This window comes from Sus scrofa, chromosome 1, assembly GCF_000003025.6.
Source record: "Sus scrofa isolate TJ Tabasco breed Duroc chromosome 1, Sscrofa11.1, whole genome shotgun sequence".
In the NCBI taxonomy this organism is placed as follows: Eukaryota; Metazoa; Chordata; class Mammalia; order Artiodactyla; family Suidae; genus Sus; species Sus scrofa.
The window spans coordinates 266,285,961-266,305,866 of record NC_010443.5 but is presented as its reverse complement, the minus strand read 5'-3'; the positions used below and the strand labels follow the sequence as shown (position 1 = coordinate 266,305,866).

Here is a 19,906-nt window from a genome sequence, read left to right as displayed (position 1 = left end):
CTTTACAAAATTATTACTCTTATTCACTGAGTCACTTAAACAAGTATTTCTTCTGTAGCTTCTGTGTGCATAGTAATTCTGTGCCAGGTGCTTCAAGGAATATGGGTTCCTGTCCTCAAGAAGTTTGAGGTCTAAATGGGAGACAAGCTATTAACATGTGAAGTTAAATAATAACTTAAAAAAACACAGTTTATATCAATTACTGAGAAATATTCCTGACGTTATCTTCATATAACTTCTGCTACTGGTTTCTTAGACAAGCAGTTCCCAGATACCATTGCTGTATAAAATTCAAAAATGCATCCCAAAGTGCATGTTTAATGACGTTCTGTATACATTTCTCTGCCCTGTCTGTGGAATTCCTGATTATTCAGTCGGTAGAGGTTGGGATCCACAAATCTATATTTTCCGGAAGTCTCCTGGTTGATTCTGATGAGTAACCAGCTCTGAGGACCAATGGATTTTAATATGCCACCCACTATGTTTGCTTCATCTTCATGCCAGTCAAACGAATAAGCTATTAATATTTTTATATTATAAGAGGAAATTGGAGTACTGAGGTGCTAAGTGACTTCCCCAAGTTACTTACTTAAAAGTAATAAGTGGCAAAGACAATTCTTTTCCTGGCCAATCTGAACCCCCGAACTGTAGTTTTTCTACTCTGCCCCCTTCTCTCCCATACTGTAGACAGAAAGGAGCTGCTCCTGGAGCTTTGGGTACTGAGTCTTTGGTGTGCCCTTGTATCTTTTCTTCTCTAGTGTGTAGGCTACAGCCAGGGTTTAGGAAGGTTGCCAAAGCTTCTGTATTAAAAAAATTTTCAGTTGCAAATAAATAACGAAAAACAATTAAAATTAAAGTTGAAGAGCACCTTGAAGTTTGCAACTCAAGAAGTACAGCTATGCCTTATGAATGGTTTGGAACCAGGAGGAGTGGCTTTCATCATGTCGCCCAATCTTATCTCTAACTTCTTTTTTTGTTTTTTTCCATTTTCTTTACCTTTTAATGAATATTGGTCATTTTTTTTTATTATCTCTAACTTCTTTGTGTCCATCTGCTCTCTCCTTCCTCCTCCCCTTCTGCTCCCTACCCCCACAACTACTTTACTCTCATCCAGAGCTCTTCATTCAGCAAGTATTTATTAAGCTCCTACAGTATACAGAGACAATTATGCACTCTTACAGGCCTAGAAAGTGTAGTAGTGAACAAGACAAAGCCCTTCCCATTGTGGAGCTTGTGGGGGAGAAAGTTAACAAACAGTGCATCAAATGTCAGAATGGGGTAAGTGGCATAGAGAAAAATATCCCCCAGCGCAGGAGGATAAGGAATGTTGGGCAGAGTATTTTGCTGTTTTATGGAGGGTGATCAGAGAAGGCCTCATTAGGAAAGTGATGGATGAGCAGAGATCTGCAGGAAGTGAAGGAGTGAGCTAGGCAGCTACTGGGAGATGAGTCTTCTAAAGCAGGGGAAGAGCACGTGCCAAGGTTCTTGGCGGAAGTGTGACTGATGTACTCAGGGAATAGCAAGGAAGGAAGCCTGTTGGTTAGAGCAGAGTAAGCGAGCAGAGGAGTGGGAGACCTGATTGTGGACAGTCTGGTAAGGAATTTAATTTTTACTTTGGGCGAGGCAGTTTGATCAGAGTACTGATGTGATGTGTGATTTCCTTTACCCCCTTCCCAGCTTAAATTTCCTTTAAAACAACTGTTTATTATAAAAAAATTTCAAACACAAAAACAAAGTTTCAAATACATGAAAGTAGAGGGAATGGTATCCCAAACCCCTGTGTACCCATCACCCATCTTTAGCAATTAGCAGCATATGTCTGGTCTTGTATGTTTATACATTCACCTCCCCTCCCCTCCCAGAGTATTTTTAAGGAAATCCCAGCTATCATATAATTGCATATCTAAATACTTAATTTTTTTTTAACACATAGGAAAAGTGCAATACCACTATTTTCCAAAAAATTAACAGGATTTTTTTTTTTTTTTTTTCATTTTTTAGAGTTGCGCTTGCGGCATGTGGAAGTTCCCAGGCTAGGGGTCAAATTGGAGCTGCAGCTGCTGGCATACACCGCAGCCACAGCAACACGGGATCTGAGACTTGTCTGCAACCTACACCACAGCTCACAGCAGTGCCAGATCCTTAATCCACTGAGTAAAGCCAGGGCTCAAACCTGCGTTCTCATGGATACTAGTCAGGTTTGTTACCACTGAGCCACGATGGGAACTCCAGGAATTCTTTAATACTATCAAGGATTTCTCTGGTTGACTCAATTTTTTTTTTATTTCTCCCCCCACTTTGCTTATTTAGTTCTAGCTCTAAGGTCCACACATTACATTACTTTTGGGTGACATGTCTCATTTCCTTTTTAATCTATAGAATTTCTTTCATTTGTTTATTGTAATTTATTTGTTGAAGAAACTGGGTCATTTGTCCTGTAGAATCTCCTATATTCTGGATTTTGCTTATTGTATCCCCATGATTTCATTTAATATGTTCTTCTGTCCTCTTTATTTCCTACAAACTTGAGGTTGGATCTAAGCAGTTGCTCAGATTGACATGTGATTTTTGGTAAGAATACTTCGTACATGCTGGTCTGTATTTATTTCCCATTGCATTATTTCAGGAAGCGTGGAATGTCTTCTTGTGGCTTTTTTTTTTTTTTTTTGGGGATGATTGATGAAGGAATCAGGTTATCCATCCACTATTAAATTACTCCCATCAGCTTTTCATCTGATGGTTTTAGTGGCCAGTAATGAACATTTCCTAGATTCATTATTTCATTAGGAGTTGCAAAATAGTGATTTCTAATTTTATGAGTCTTTCTTCATTTACTAACTTGTTTTGTATAAAGAACTTTCCCTAATCTGTTGTTTGACTTAGATATAGTCCCTATAGGAAAGGTAGGATAAATGCTTGAGTCTTTTCCTTTTGTTAATAGTTTTTGGAATGAAGAGTTTGTTCCCTAACATCCCATGTAGACGACCAGTGAAGGTTTTTTCCCTTTGTATCATGATGAACTCGTGGGTTTCTCAGCACAATTTATAATTTTCAATTCACTTCAGTTATTCTTCTTTTATGCTCAAATTGTTTCTTTGTGTAGTAAGTTACTTCACATTTGCTTCGAAGTTCTTTTGACACAATTCCAGTAATCTTTCATAGCTTCCTTGCTTTTTTGTATGACAAGATGTTCCAGGCTCATCTTACACATTTTCTCCTGCAAATCTGGAGCCAGCCATTTCTCTAGGGAGTCTTTATTCTTTTTAGTGGTAAGTGGCATTAAAAGACCACAACTGAGCTCTAGGTGTGTTCACTGGTTCAATTTTTTTTTTCCCTTATAGGCCCTTTGAGGGAGTAGTGTTCAGAAAAAAATTATTATTTTTTTTTCTTTTCAGAGCTGCGCCTATGGCATATGGAGGTTCCCAGGCTAGAGGTCAAATTGGAGCTACAGCTGCTGGCCTACACCACAGCCATAGCAATTCGGGGTCCACGCAGTGTCTGCAACCTACACCAGAGCTCACGGCAACGCCGGATCCTTAACGCACTGAGCAAGGCCAGGAATTGAATCTGAAACCTCATGGATCCCTTTCGGGTTCATTAACCACCGAGTCACTAAAGGAACTCCCCCAAAATTAATTTTTTTTTTTTTTTTTGTCTTTTGTAGGGCCGAACCCATGGCATATGCAAGTTCCCAGGCTAGGGGTCCAATCGGAGCTGTAGCTGCCAGCCTATGCTACAGCCACAGCAACACCAGATCCGAGCTGCGTCTGCGACCTACACCACAGCTCAGGGCAACCACCGGATCCTTAACCCACTGAGCAAGGCCAGGGTTCAAACCCGCAACTTCATGGTTCCCAGTTGGATTAGTATCTGCTGCCCCACAACGGGAACTCCCCCAAAATTAATTTTTTAAGAGGGAATACATTGTGAGCTAATGCTGATAATTTCAATTCAAATAGGATTACAGAATGTTAACTATTTTGATTTTATGTTTATGGATCTTTTCTCATGCTGAAAATCTTGATTCCAGAATGGAAAAACCAGTGTCATTACTAAAAACATGATTAGTGGAAACAGGTTCATATTTATTTATTTTTGTCTTTTTGATTTGTTCCATTAAGGACTGTCTAGTCAAATTGCTATGTGATAAAGCTACTTAAAATAGTTCCCCTCTTTGTAGTTAAACTGCCAACTAAATATTACACTTAAGTTCATTTATTTCATTTTGCTTTTATATTTAGAAGTTGTACTTTTTGTTTAATAATTGTGCAAAACATTTACGTGGTTCTGAAGTTCAATACACAAAACAAGGTAAAATCAGAGAAATCTAGCTTCAATTCTTATACTCTTTTATTTTTAATTTTTTTCATTTTTGGCTGCCCTGCAGCATATGGAGTTCCCAGGCCAGGGATCAGATCCGAACCTCAGTCGAGACCTAAGCCACAGCTGTGGCAGTGCTGGATCCTTACCCACTGTGCTGGTGTGGGGGTCCATCCTGCACCCCAGTGCTCCCAAGACACTGCCGATCCCGCTGTGCCAGAGTGGATCGCCAGTTCTTACACTCTTTTAGATAATCATTTTTTAAAAGCTTTTGAGAGTTCCTGCTGTGGCTCAGCAGCTTAAGAACCTGACATAGTGTCTCTGTGGATATGGCTTTGATTCTTGGCCTTGCTCAGTGGGTTAAGGATCCGGTGTTGCTGCAAGCTTTGGTGTAGGTCGTAGATGCAGATAGGATCTGGTGTTGCTGTGGCTGTGGTGTAGGCCTCCAGTTGCAGCTCTTATTCACTCCCTAGCCTGGGAACCTGCATATGCCGCAGGTGCAGCCGTAAAAAGAAAAAAGGATTTTGGTTTATCCGTCCATTTACACCTATGTATAATATTTGCTCTGTGGTTTTCTTTGATATTGACAAATTTCCCCTTCGTTGGTATTTTTCTATTTTGAATTCCTTCTAGTAATGTGTAGAGTGTCTATTTGATTGATGTGGTCTAGTATCATAGTGTAGTTTTAATTTGCATATATCTTATTATGAATGTTGTTGAGCATCTTTCCATTTGTTTAGGAGCTAATTGAAATTTTTCTTGGGATTATTGTACATTTCTTGCCTTTTTTTTTTTTTTTTTTTTCTTTCTTTTTGGCCTCACCTGCACCATGTGGAAGTTCCCAGGTCAGGGATCAAATCTGCACCACTGAAGCAACCCAAGCTTCTAGAGTGACCACACTGGATCCTTAACCTGTTGCGCCACAGGAGATCTCAGATTTCTGGTCCATTTTTCTAAAGGGTTATTGGTCTGTGTCTTTTCAACTTTTAGAATCTCTGCATGTTAGGAAGCTTTTATGTGATCAAGTTTATCAATTTTCTTCTTATTTGGAAGTTTGTAACTTGTGTTTTATTTTATTTTATTTTTTTTTTTCTTTTTACGGCCGCTAGTGTGGCATATGGAAGTTCCCAGGTTAGGGGTCACATCGGAGCTGCAGCTGCTGGCCTATACCACAGCTCACGGCAACGCCAGATCCTTAACCCGCTGAGCGAGGCCAGGGGTCAAACCCTCATCCTCGGGTTCATAATCGGCTGAGCCACAGCGAGAACTCCCTGTAACTTGTATTCTAAGAGACTCATTGGCTGCCGTGTTGGGAAGAGACAGTGGTCTGGGTTGGGGTTGGGGAAGCAAGAGCAGAAACAAGACCAGCTTGAGGGTGATGGTAATGCTCCAGCTTAGCTGTAAAGGTGGTTTTGGGTGTCTTCTAAAGTTTCTGTTGATAGCTCGGATGTGGGAGAAAGAGAAGAGTGGGGTCACACCCACGTTTTTGCCTAACAGGATTGAGTTGCCATGAACTGAACAAATGATTGTGGGAGGGGGCAGGCTGTGGGAAGATCAAGAGTTTGGTTCTGGACATGTTAAGTTGGAGACACCTATTGGCCATCCAAGTGGAGGTGAAATATAAAGTTGAATATGTGAGTCTGTAATATTAGGGAGTGTTTAGGTCTAGGAATAATCTTTTAGTAGTTATCAGCGTAGAGATATTTATTTAGGTTTCCCGTATTTATTTTTTAAAATTGAGGTAGTCTTTACATAAATTAAAATGTACAGATATTAAATGTCCAGTTTGATGACTTTTGCCAAACATCTACACCTGCTTAAGTGGCACCCTCAGTTGCGTATACAGCGTTTCTGTACCCAAGAAAGTTGCCTCAAACCATTTTCCACTCCCCTAAGGCAATCATTGCTTGGCTCTGTATCAGCGCAATTTGGTTTTGCCTCTTGTAGAACGATATTTAAAATCATAAGGCTGAATGAAATCACTGAGAGTGTCAGTGTAGATGAAGAAGAGAAAAGGCCCAAGCCCTATGCCTTGGGTAATGCCGAAGATTTGAGGGGAAAATGAAGCGGAATCAGCAGGGAGGCTGAGAAGGAGTAACCTGAAAAACTGGATGTGAATCAGAGTATAGATCTGGACATCTGGGAAAAAAGTATTTCAGAAAGGAAAGAATGAAATGTCAATTGCTGCCAAGAAGGCTTCAGAGGATTAAAAATTGACCAATAGATTTGGCAGCAGGGGAATCATCAGTGTCCTCAAAGAAGCTGATTTGGTGAAGTGGCGGAGCCTGAATGCCTGATTGGAGTGTATTTGAGTGGATAGGAGGAGAGAAATTGGACAGCAAGAGTATAGACAGTCATTTTGAGGAGCAGAAAAATAGGATAGTAACTGGACAAGAATATGGAAGTGCAAGAGGATTTTTTAATTTTTATTTATTTATTTATTTATTTATTTTGGTCTTTTTGCCATTTTCTTAGGCCGCTCCCGCAGCATATGGAGGTTCCTAGGCTAGGGGTCGAATCGGAGCTGTAGCCACTGGCCTACACCAGAGCCACAGCAACACAGGATCTGAGCCACGTCTGCGACCTACACCATAGCTCACGGCAACGCCAGATCTTTAACCCACTGAGCAAGGCCAGGGATCGAACCTGCAACCTCATGGTTCCTAGTCGGATTTGTTAACCACTGAGCCACAATGGGAACTCCCAGGATTTTTTTATTTTTATGAGTAGTACTTCACTATCTTTATGCTGAGATGACTAACCTAATAAGAGGGAAACATTGGAAATGGAAGAGAGATGGGAGAGGATTGCTTGAGTCGGCAAGAGTGGATGGGATCTGGTGCACAAAGGAGGAGAAGGTCTGATGGGGCGTAGGCAGTTGGTCCCATTGCCATAGGAGGGAAGGCAGGTGGAAGTGCAGCTAAGAGCATACAGAAGTTCTCTTTTGGTTGTTTTTATTTCTCTGTGATGGAAGAGGGGAAGTATTTTAAGTTGAGGAGAGTGGTCTCAGCATGAATTAATCTGAGAATGGAAGAGTTGATATATCATCACTTCACACATACTTCTACTGATAAGGTAGAGTGATTTTGATAAGTCACACACGTTTGATACACCTCAGTTTCTTCGTGGAGCTTTTAGTAACCTACCTCCTAGGATTGTTGTGAGGACAAGATGAAAGGACCTAGTGTTGTTCCTGGCCCCTAGTAGGTTTTTTGGTTTTGTTTTAGCCCCCTAGTAGGTATTTAGTAAAGGATCTTTCCAAAGTCTAGAAATAAAATTGTTGGTAGATTACAGATAGAATAGTACTTCTAGTATTTAAAATATCACTTTAATATAATAGTAATCTAAAACTTTTTCAAATGTGCATTAACCTTTTGATATTAATGTATAATGAATAGATATTAATCTATTGGTTGCATGTACTTATATATTCAGAATCTGTGGATAGTTAAGTGCCACATTTTTACAAAGAATTAGATCTTTCTCCTGGTTTGTCACTTAACTAGGGACTCATTTGATGAATTTGCCCCCTACTAGGTTTTTTTTTGGTAAGTTTTTTCTTTTTTAGAGCTGCGCTTGCGGCATATGGACATTCCAAGGTAGGGGCTGGCCTGTGCCATGTGCCACATCAGTGCCAGATCTGAGCCGTAGCTGCAACCTATACTGCGGCACCAGATCCTTAACCCATTGAGTGAGGCCAGGGATCAAACTTGCATACTAGTTGGGTTCTTAACCTGCTGAGCCACGATGGGAATTCCCTCACTAGTTTGTTGAAAATAATTTGTTACCTTTTTTAAAAGTTCTAAGTGACTATTTTAGAGTTATGTTTGATCTCAGTTCATTTTGGCTATGCTCAAGAATGGAATGGGTTGAGCTTATTTATTGCACATTTTAAGATCTAAGATTGATTTATTTAACAATTTAAGTATGGAAATTTTCTAAATTCACAAAAATAAAAAGTATAATGAACGCTCATGTACTTATCATTCAGCTATCACCTTAAATGACATCCAGATTAATATAGAGAATGAAATGGGCTTTGAGAAGATTTGGAATTAACTTGTCTTGGTTCACTAATAAATAAGTGCTGAAGATTCTGACTTAATCATAAACCTAATCTGAATGCCTTCAGTCATTATTTTATCCATTGATTCATGCAACAAAATTTACTGAAGGCCTACTTTGTTCGTTAGTGCCTAATGGCTAAGTGCCTTGGCTGGGTGCATATCTTAGCCCTGCTGCTTACTGGCTTTGTGGCCCAGGGCTAATCAAAATACTCAGTGCTTCACTTTCCACATGGACAAAATTGAGGTCTTGCTGCCTTAGAAGCTTGTTATGAGGATTAGTTGAGATACATGGCTTGCTCAGTAAGTGTTAGTTACTATTATTGTAAATACTCTTTCTCCTTTTCCTCCTCTTGATCTTTGTCATCCAGATACTGTGCTAGGTGTCATTGGAAAGTGTGAGAGGATTAAGATGTGGACTTGGACCTTGACCTTGAAGAACTAGAGCTTCAAAATCATGTATTAGAGCCAGGAGAGATCTTCAAGATTCTCTAGTTTGATAGGCCCAGAGAGGTTTAGTGAATTGTCCGCTATCATGCGTCTGTTAGTTGCAAAGCCAGGCCAAAGCTGAGGCCTCACAGCTGTAAATGCTCTTTTTACAGAATGGTTATTCTATTGGTTTGTCTGACCTCTGCCCCCTTCCTTAAACTCCAGTCCTTCTAAATTGACAGAGCTGACCTACATGTTTTTCAGTGCTTTGCCTTTGTAGTGCACAGACATGTAAGTGCATGTGAGGCTTTTTGCACATAATGGACTTGAACATGGCCTTGGACACTCCCCTCCTTAGGGTTCCAAGGAAGACCTTTTTGAGAAGGTGGACAGGCTCGCTCTCTCTCTGTTGTAATCACAAAGATGTTTTTATCTTCCTCTTGTATCACAGCCCAAGAGTTAAAGTCACTGTTTGAAAAAAAGTCGCTCAAAGAGAAACCTCCAAATTCTGGAAAACAGTCAATATTATCTGTACGCCTGGAGCAGTGCCCTCTGCAGCTGAATAATCCCTTTAACGAGTATTCCAAATTTGATGGCAAGGTAAGTTAACATGAAACTTTATCCCTTTAGGTAAAACCTCAATTGAATGGAATTGTTGGTGTTATTGTTATCATTATCATAATATTTCGATTTAGGGTTTCAAAAGAGTCTCAGAGAAAAATATAGGATGTCAGTCACATTTCCTAAGACTGAGGGTGTAGAAAGTTCTGGATTTGGGCCTAATGTTTCCATAGTAATATGTTTGGAAGGGTTAGAACAAAAACAGTCCTGAGGGTGTGTGTGTGTGTGTGTGTGTGTGTGTGAACAAAAACAGTCCTGAGGGTGTGTGTGTGTGTGTGTGTGTGTGTGTGTGTGTGTGTGTTCCTGGTAGGTCTCCTAAGTGGTTATGTCCTAAGGTTTGGGTTATTTGTGTTGTGGTTAATCAAAGTCTAACTGTTGGGAAAGCCTTGAAAGTGGTTTTGGGAGGTGTTTGTGTTGTCTTCTCTGATTCTTTATTATAACTCCAGAAATTATGCAGATTGGAGTTTCATTTTAGAATTCTAGGACGTTGCTTTGCATGTCCGTATTTTATTGAATCTTGTTTTGACACTTGTTGTGCAGGATGGCTTTGATTTTTTCCTGTTTGTTCTGACAGTTTGCAGTTGTAAACTTAAACTGTGTTTATTTTCCTTTTAGAAAGTTGGGCGTTATTTTAGGTGGAGTATAGTTCTATGTGTAACACCCCCTCGCCCCCATTCCCTGCCCTTCTGTGTTTCTGCTGAGCTGAGCTGGGTTTCTTTCAGGAGAGAGTAGCAGTTAATTATTATATTTATTGCCATTATGTGGTGTGGGGGTGCTGAGTGGTAACTTGTTGCCTGGAGGGGTTTTGTATACACCTTGTCTTATTTCAGCACCATTGCAGTTAATAAACATACAGCTCTTTGCTTATGTTTGCATTTTTCATATTCGGGTTCTTCTTATATGCTGGTTCTGACAGTTGTCATCTTTGAACAAGGAGATGCTTTTTAATTTGAAACACTTTTACCTCATACAATTCAGTGTTTCCATTGGTTTAAGGAAGCATATATTGCCATTGGCACATGAGGTTATTGATGTTGGCAGAGAAGGAGAACACAGACTAGAAACAAAATGCATAAGTAACATAAAATCCTAGTATACTCAGGCGTTTTCTCAAAAAAAAAAAAAAAAAAGACATCTGAAAGCACTTTTAGTACATTAGAGATTGTATCCACGTAAAGCGCTTCTCTTCGGCCTGCCCCTGCCACCTTCTCGTGTTTGTTCTCGTGGAATGTAGCAAGGGGAAGAAAAGGTCCCCCTAGGGATAGGAATATCAGCCTCTGGAAACTAGTGAGTTGGACTGTAGGGGATTGTTTTCTTAAATACTACAATTGATTCATTTAGATATGTGAGAAGTTATTATTCGGATTAGGTTACATGGCTGGAATTTATTTGCTTCTATTGCCTATCATCTCATTGTTTGAGGATGCAATTAATATGTGACAGTGCTTTGATGCCAACAAAATAGCACAGATCTTTTAAAATACTGTGTTCTAGAATTCTCATTATACCATTAGATTCTGTTATAAATTACTTTGGTTTGGATTCGTTAGAAGATTGTGAACTCTACTTGTTAATATAACTTCTGAAAGTCCAGGGTGAAATTAAAAAAATAAAATAAAGAAGCCATTTCCCCAGTCACAAAGGAATTGTTTTTGCTAGATGTGTGTTTACACTTACAACTCTTGATGCTTTTGTCATATCAAGTCTATTTGTCATCAGCAAAGGATGTGAGCCTCGCCTCATCACCATTGCACATTGATTAAGAAAGATTTATATATCGATAAGTCTGTCTTGTGATGCAGTGCTATTTTTTATTATCTTACATATTACAATTGCTAAAACACAATTAAAACCTTGTTCTCATCTATTATTTAATATTGATGCGTTTGGCAGATATGTAATGAAAGCGGCTAATATTTGAAGGATATTGTACTGTACATATTAAATTAGTCTTTCTTTATCTTTGTGAAATGCATCAATATGATATTCTATGACATCTCAATGATTAATAGAGAATTATACTTGAGTCAAGCCTTTTTGTAACCTAGAAATTAAAATGACTATTCAAATAACACCTCAAAATGATCAAATTAGCATTTTGTGATTGCATAATAATGGGATTGTAGTAGTTATAACAGCACCATGGCTGCCTCTGGAGTTAAGATCATGTCAACCCCTTGATAATAAAGCCTTTTCTGTGAGAGTCGACTTTAATAATTTCCAGATTGATTCTTTCCATAAATCATTTGACGTTCAGCACTAAATTTTTGTTACTCTTGTAACTTAAAATTATTTTATTTTTTTTCAGCGTGTATTTAAGAAGTGAAATGAGTCCTGTTTTAACGATTCACCATCTTGTCATTGAGCTCCCTGCTTTTTGTCTCAAATGTCAGAGTTTCTCATGTGTTTTGATAATAACCCCCTTTTTATTTTTGCAAAGATTTGTTAAAGCCACTAAAATATGTACAGTTTTTTTTCCCTACAAATATTCACAATGCTTTTCTTGGGAATAACGCTTGCCTTATTTACATAATTAACTGAGTTGCTTAGGTCTCTTGGGCAAATGGTACATAATTGGGGAGAGAAGGGGACAGGGAAGAGTTTGGGGTCTAATTAAATATGCTAAAAAACTACTTAATTATGTATTTCCTCAAGAGACTAACTGCTGTGAAATCCTCCTTAAGATTAAACTAGCATTGGATTTGAAAAAAGGGTTTTGTTTTTAGTATGGCTTTCCAGTTACAGTGTAGCTAATTAGGCATCTTTAATGATTTGTGCAAAGTTGGTTTTAGTGATTCGAAGGGTAAGCATCTCTTAGCTATTGTAAATTAAAGAAAATACTTTCAAATAATTTTTGGTGCCTGTAGCTGGTTAATAATTTAATTTTTTAAAAATTGTGGTTAGTAATTTCTTGAAGGTATACAATTGAAAGGGAAAGGCTGTATTTAGGTGTGTGCTTTGTTGTAATTTTGATCAGATTTATTACTTTGTTTATTTGTTTTTGGCACATTAGCAGTACTATCTGTGACTTGTTTTAAATTCATGGGTTGTTACTAAGTCTGTTTACTATTCCTTTGAAAAAAGACCAAGACAGATTGCAAGTGGTTTTAGGAAATGCTTAGCCTGGCCAGGCAAAATCAGGCTCAGCCATCTGTCCAATACTTTGCACTTGTTTTTTAAAAAAAAAAAAAAAGGAGTTCCTGTTGTGGCTCAGTGGTTAACGGATCTGACTAGGAACCATGAGGTTGCGGTTCGATCCCTGTCCTTTCTCAGTGGGTTGAGGATCCGGCGTTGTCCTGAGCTGTGGTGTAGGTCACAGATGCGGCTCAAATCCCATGTTGCTGTGGCCCTGGCGTAGGCCGGCAGCTACAGCTCTCATTTGACCCCTAGCCTGGGAACCTCCACATACCGCAGGTGCGGCCCTAAAAAGACAAAAAAAAAAAAAAAAAAAAAAAGACAACAACAGCAAAAAAACCGGGGGACCTCTGAATAGCGTCATTCACAAAACAAAACCTCTGTTTTGGAGGTGAGACAGTTGAAACACTTCTTGCACTAGTCTTTCAGATCTCACTGTACGTGGGAAATGTTGGGTGTCACAAGGAGTTGCTGTGAAGCCATGAAGGAGTGAAACCTTTCAGCAGTAAACATGCAGCACTGATTTAAGTGCCCCTGAATATGTGGCTCTCTGCTCTGTCTCTCCACCTTTTTCAAATGAGGTCTTATTTTATCATTATCTAGCTCTTTCCATTCTGTGTCTTACCACTTACTTGAGAAGCGTTAGCTGATATTCGTCATCACTGTTTTGGTTATTAAACCGAGTTTACAGGTATCATCAGTAGACCCTCAGGAGTTCAGATACCCATCTCCCATCAGTACAGTTACAGACACCGAAATGGTACTTGTTATCAGATGTGTCACCTCAGTCAGGTTATTCACCTCACCTCACCTCAGTTTCTTTACTGTGAAAAGAAATTCAGAGTTCCTTCCTCACAAGGCTGATGAGACCATCAAGTGGGATGAAGCTCCCAGCACAGAAAGAGGCTGTGTAATTTGGTTTGTAAGCAGATCCGTTTTGTAGTAAGACTTGAGTTTGAATCCTGACTGATGCACGGTGTGACCTCAGGCTAGTCACTTCATAACGTCATGAAGCTCCTGTCCTCTGTGGGATGAGACGTGGTCATGTGTCTTCTCAGGAGGACTGAGGTGTGGCCTGCGTAGCAAGACACACAGCACCAAGGACACACTCAGCAAATCCTTTCTCTTTCTCTCAAGGGTGCAGGTCAGTGATGCTGTCTGTCCTGTGCGCTTCGTTAGGAAGCATGCTCCTAAAACCAGGAGTTGGGTGTCGCGTGGTTGAACAAAGTGTACCGCAGACTAGGTGAAGGGAGTCAGCTGTGCGAGTCCAGGAGTCAGTCCTGTGGGGTTTTGACTTTTAACCTTAAAAGGAAGAGTAGGACAAGTAATTACTACCCCCCTCTTTTTTTGGCAATGGCCCCTTTTTTTTTTTTTTTTTTTTGTCTTTTGTCTTTTTAGGGTCACACCCAAGGCATATGGAAGTTCCCAGGCCTAGGAGTTGAATGAGAGCTAGAGCAGCCGGTCTACGCTACAGCCCCAGCAACTTGGGATCCAAGCCACATCTACAACCTACACCACAGCTCACAGCAACACCAGATCTTTTTAACCCACTGAGCGAGGCCAGGGATCGATCCTGCGTCCTCATGGATACTAGTCGGGTTTATTAACCACTGAGCCACTATGGGAACTCCGGTAATGGCCATTTTCTAAACATCAGGTGAGAAGGTAGTTTTATTAGTAATTACTTGGCAGCTTACTAAAATGTTAAATATCGTATTTATTTGACTTAGCTAAATTATACCCTCTTATTAGAAGGAGAATGTTTGCCTTGACAAGTGCTTCAAAAAGCAGAACAAGTTCTAGTTCACATAGACAACTGTGACTTTGATTGTGTTAACTTGTTAGAAAGTAACCATTTCTCTGTTAGAAACTGTTTTAACAGGGAAGCAGCAGAAAGCATGGGGGAAGGGATAATTCATGAGTGCTAATTGCTTGGCTGTTAATTTTCATAAGTGTTGATAGAAGCAGTTCCTTAAATTAAACTTTGTTTAAAATGTATCAGGGGAAATATTCCACAATGTCGAGCCTGAAGTGAAAATTAATATGAATGCTGTGGCAATTAACACATACTGGTTAATAGCTTTTAGCAGCATTTTGGGATGATAGTCCTTAAATACATTTTTGCATGCTGCTCTTGTTTCAGCATTGTTCCAGTCTATGTCTGGATAATTATGAACAAATGTTTTCTACAATCACTGGCACTGAATAGCTCTCTTCAAAGAAAGTCACTTAAAACTTTGCAGAAAAGCATGAAGCCACTGAAAAATGTTGTAAACTGAGAAAAAGTCAGCGAATGGAAATCCTGTAAAAGAAAATTGCCTTTAGAGGAAAATATTCCTCATCTGAACTTGGAATATTTCCTATTATTGTGGGAAGGGTCCCCTCTAATATGTTAAGCTACTGTAGCTTCAGGATCCCTTTCCGAAAAGCATAACCTGGACTTCTTAGTGCTGGTAAAGTTTCTAGATAACAGCTTTTGCTTATTGCTGCCTGAGCTGAGGCATGGCCTTGAGCCTAAGGGTCTTCTGGCCTTTTGACCTGGTTTCCTTCCTTTGACCATCCCTCTACCCCCTCCCCCAGTTAGCCAGCCTCCCCTGTCCTCCCCCCCCCGCCCCCCGGAAGAGGTGGCTGAGAATGAAGTTGGCTGCATCGTGCATCTCATTTCCCCCCTTCCTTTCAGTAAGAGTTCACTTGCTTAGTGCCTATAAGAGACAACTCTAACAAAGACAATCTAAGGTGACTCTATATTTTGAATTAGGAGCTATTTGTCTCTTCCATTGACTTCATTTTACGCTTTTTTTTTTTTTTTTTTTAATAAAGGAGAGTGAAGTCCCAGCATCATTTTAGCAGTTACTCTCTTGGCAACTTATCTTTGTGACTGTATTTTGCTAGTCTTCCTTTCCGTAGACCAGTTTTTATTAGTCTGTCCCCTTCCTTCCTTCCTTCCTTCCTTCCTTCCTTCCTTTCTTTTTCTTTCTTTCTTTTTTCTTTCTTTCTTTTGCTTTTTAGGGTCTCACCCACAGCATATGGAAAGCTCCCAGGCTAGGGTTCTAATTGGAGCTGCAGCTGTCTGCCTACGCCACAGCCACAGCCACTCAGGATCCGTGCCTCGTCTGCAACGTACACTATAGCTCATGGCAATGCCAATCCCTGACCCACTAAACCAAGGATCAAACCCGCACTCTCATGGATACTGGTTGAATTCATTTCCCCTGCATCACAATGGGAACTCCCTAGTCTGTTCTAGTTCTGAAGCAAGAAATCAGTTATTTACTACTTTTATATACACTGTGTTATACCAATTAATTGATTAATTGATTCTTTTTGGGCCACCCCGAGGCATTTGGAGTTCCCAGGCCAGGGATCAGATCTAAGCCACAGCTGTAACCTACCCACGTTGGCTCCTTAACCCATTGTGCCAGGCTGGGGATCGAACCTGCATCCCAGCACTGGAGAGATGACCAATTGTGTCAATTTAAAAACATCTTTTACTGGAGTTCCTGTCATGGTGCAGTGGAAAGGAATCCGAGTAGGAGCCATGAAGTAGTGGGTTTGATCCCTGGCCTCGCTCAGCAGGTTAAAGATCTGGCGTTGTCGTGAGCTGTGGTGTAGGTCGCAGACGTGCCTCCAATCTGTCATTGCCGTGGCTGTGGCGTAGGCCTGCAGCTGTAGCTCCGATTAGACCCCTAGCCTGGGAACCTCCATGTGCCATGGGTGCGGCCCTTAAAAAGACAAAAAAACCCCGCCGTCTTTTACTGAGATTATTTACCCCTTACCGCACGCAGTATCCCTACAGTACTAATGCAGTTCTCTTCCTATTGCTCGACATTTACTGAAAATCCCAAGGGGAGACTTCGGGATTTTTGTCTGGATGGTCTTCGAAATGAAGTAAATAGTAATCTTAAAAGAATGTTTTTAGCAGCCCTACTCTGAAGTTAAATTCTCATGACTGGGCTCTTACAGCTAGCTTATGTCACCTAATCTCTTTCTGTCTAGGCCTCGTTTCTGTAGTTTCTTCTGAGCCCTGCCAGTGTGTGGAGGCTTCCTCTGATTGTGGAGCCATCTTCTAGAAATTCCCATCATTGGTAGAGTTCACCTTTGGCTCAGAAGCTGTTCAAAGGAAAGCACGATTTTGTAGTGAGAAGAACCTGATGTCAGGATTAGGTTAGAATTGCAGCTTTACCATTGACTTGCTGTGTGATACCTGGCAAATCACTTTGCCTCTTTAAGTCTGTTTTCATATCTATAAAATAAGGTTAATGATACTTATCATAAAATGCTGTTGTGAGGATTTAATGAAAATTGGAAATGCATACATAGCAAAGTGCTGGTATGTGGCCAGTGCTGAGAGATGTATTAGTTTCCTTTTACCACATTGTCATTCATTTACCTCATGTTGATTGAGGGTCTGCTCTGTACCAGGCACTGTGAAGTAACATCTGGACACAATAGTGAGTAAAAACAGACCTGGTTTCTGACCTCATGAAGCTTTCTCTCTTGGCGTGAAGATAAATGTTACGTAAATAATCACCAAACCAAGTGTAAAACTGCAGTCATAGTATAATTACAGCTAATTAATTGCCAAGTTCCAGGAGAGTTACCTGAGGCTTTGAGAGGGTTAATAGAGGAGCATTTGACCTAGTCTAGAGGGTCAGGGATGGTTACTGCTCTGAAGGTGACTCTTGACCTAAGAGCTGAAGGCTGAGAAAGAACGAGCGAGGTGAAGGGGAAGGAGAGAGGACACACAGGGGGTCTGAGACAAGGGGGAGCTTGGCACAAGGGGGAGCTTGGCACTGTTGTGACTGGAGACCCAGCGGTGAGGTAGATTGTGGCACAAGGTGACGCTGCAGGGGCAGACCCCTTATGACTGGTAGAAGTGTCGTCTTTGACCGACGAGCATGGGAAAGCCTTGAACAAGTTTAAATGAGGAAGTAATGTAATCAGGTTTGTGTTTTTGAAAAGATCACTGGAGCTCTGCTGAAGAGAATACACCTTGTGAGGCTAGAGAGACCAATCAAGAAACTTTTTGCTGTGGTCCAGGTAAGAGAGATGGTAACTTGGGAAAGTGATAGGACTTGATGTTGGGTTGATTGTATGTCGGGGAATGGGGGAGAAGGGAGTTTCAAGGACAATTTTTTTTTTTTTTTTTTTTTTTTTGTCTTTTTAAGGCTGCACCTATGGCATATGGAGGTTCCCAGGCTAGGGGTCTAATCAGAGCTGTAGCTGTTGGCCTACACCACAGCCATACCAGATCCAAGCCGTGTCTGTGACCTACGCTATAGCTCATGGCAACGCCAGATCCTTAACCCACTGAGCGAGGCTAGGGATCAAACTGGCAACCTCATGGTTCCTAGTCTGATTCGTTTCTGCTGTGCCATGACAGGAACTCCTCAAGGATAATTTCTTCATCAGATTCTGCCTCGAGGAACTGAATAGGTGATACTGAATGAGGAAGCACAGAAAGAGGGCCGAGGACGAGGCAGAAGTTACCATCATGAGCTGGTTTGGGCCTCTTGACTACAAATCACAGCCTGTTATCATGCTCTTTTTTTTTAGGGGCCACACCTGTAGCATACGGAGCTTCCCAGGCTAGGCGTCGAATTGAGGCTGTAGCTGCCAGCCTACACCACAGCCACAGCAATGCTGGATCCGAGCCACGTCTGCAATCTATACCACAGCTCACAGCAACGCTGGATTCTTAACCCACTGAGTGAGGCTGGGGATTGAACCTGTGTCCTCATGGATGCTAGTCAGATTTGTTTCCGCTGAGCCATGTGGGAACTCCTACCATGCTCTTGAGGACTATCTGTAGCCATTTTTTGAGAGGCGATGGGATGCACCCTGCTTGTTTGGTTTGTATTTGGGGCATCTGAGGCCAGGGTCTCTTGAGATGAGAGTGGGCTAGGAGCCTCTTTGTTTACACTTAACAGCCAGCTTTGGAACTTTGGCTAAAGAGTTGCCCCAGAAGTCAGTCACCTTTTCTCTGAGATGGGGCTGTACTTGGAGATGCCCGACCCAGCTCTCCAAGCCATTAAGAGGAGAAAATGAGAGTAATTTTAAATGAGGCAGATGTCAGGTGTCATTTAAGAAAATATATTGATTGTAGTTCTTGGAGGTTAGGGGACTAAGAGGTAAAACATAGACATATTTTTGTTATAACAAGATTACTGTTGTAGTACTATCCTCTTCCTCGCTAATTAATTATCAGATTAGCAGATAAATCTGGTTGGAGTGAATATCAAGCACTGAGGTCCCAGGGAAAGCATGGGAGACGATCTGTTTTATAAGTGTGGTGGGGACTGGGATGGTGGGATTTTACATTGAGCTGTCCCATTTGGGGCACCTTGCTTCACATACTTTGCAATGGAGAGATATTCTTGTTGCTCAAAGTACTAGGCCCTGATTTTACTGTATTGAAGACAACTTATTCAGAAACATCAAATGATAGCCTAGGGTCACTCAGCTGGACATAGAATGTAAGTGTTCTAATTTTTAGAGATTTTTATTTTCATTTTTAATTGCATTCATATTTGCAAAATGGAAACCTCAGTTCCAGTACTGGAAGACCATATGGTAGAAAGAAGAGAGACATGGAGTGAGGTGTTTTAGCCCTGGCTCTGCCGTGGAGTCTGGGACAGGTCACCTCTCTCTGACAGAGCCTCAGTTTCTGCATGTTACGAATGAAGAACTTGCTTTAGATGATCTCTTGGATTCTTTTTGGCTTTAAGATTGCCTTGTTTTGTGATTGGCAAAGGGAGGTGATTGACATAGTGACAGGTAGAAGGTTATAGACGGGAGAACTTGAACTCTCAAAGAGTTGATCTTCTACATATATGTGGCTACTTTCCTCTTTTTTTTTTTTTTTTTTTTTTTTTTGTCTTTTTTGTCTTTTGTCTTTTTGTTGTTGTTGTTGCTATTTCTTGGGCCGCTCCCGCGGCATATGGAGGTTCCCAGGCTAGGGGTTGAATCGGAGCTGTAGCCACCAGCCTACGCCAGAGCCACAGCAACGTGGGATCCGAGCCGCGTCTGCAACCTACACCACACTCACGGCAACGCCGGATCGTTAACCCACTGAGCAAGGGCAGGGACCGAACCCGCAACCTCATGGTTCCTAGTCAGATTCGTTAACCACTGCGCCACGACGGGAACTCCTACTTTCCTCTTTTAATTGACCATAACAAAACTGTGAAAGAGGGAGCATATCGTCATTCTACAGATGAGGAAACTGAGGCTCAGAAAGAGAAAGTCACTTATTCACGAATACCCCACTAGTATGTGGCAGAGCTGGTATTCATCTCCTTTTTCCTCATTCTAGTACCACAGCGTTTCTTCTTAGG

The 19,906-nt window shown here is 40.9% G+C and overlaps 1 protein-coding gene across 11 annotated transcripts in view; it reads left to right on the top strand.

Moving 5' to 3' along the window:
* MAPKAP1 (mitogen-activated protein kinase associated protein 1) overlaps window positions 1-19,906 on the top strand; it is a 250,193-nt gene that overhangs the window by 40,518 nt on the left and 189,769 nt on the right. For 10 of the 11 annotated variants that reach the window (XM_021068873.1, XM_021068876.1, XM_021068852.1 and 7 more), the window contains one exon: window positions 9,265-9,413. The exons of the other annotated variant lie outside the window; for it this stretch is intronic. In XM_021068873.1, the coding sequence (XP_020924532.1) occupies window positions 9,265-9,413 (149 nt within the window). The remainder of the gene's footprint in view (window positions 1-9,264; window positions 9,414-19,906) is intronic. 11 annotated transcript variants of the gene reach the window in all.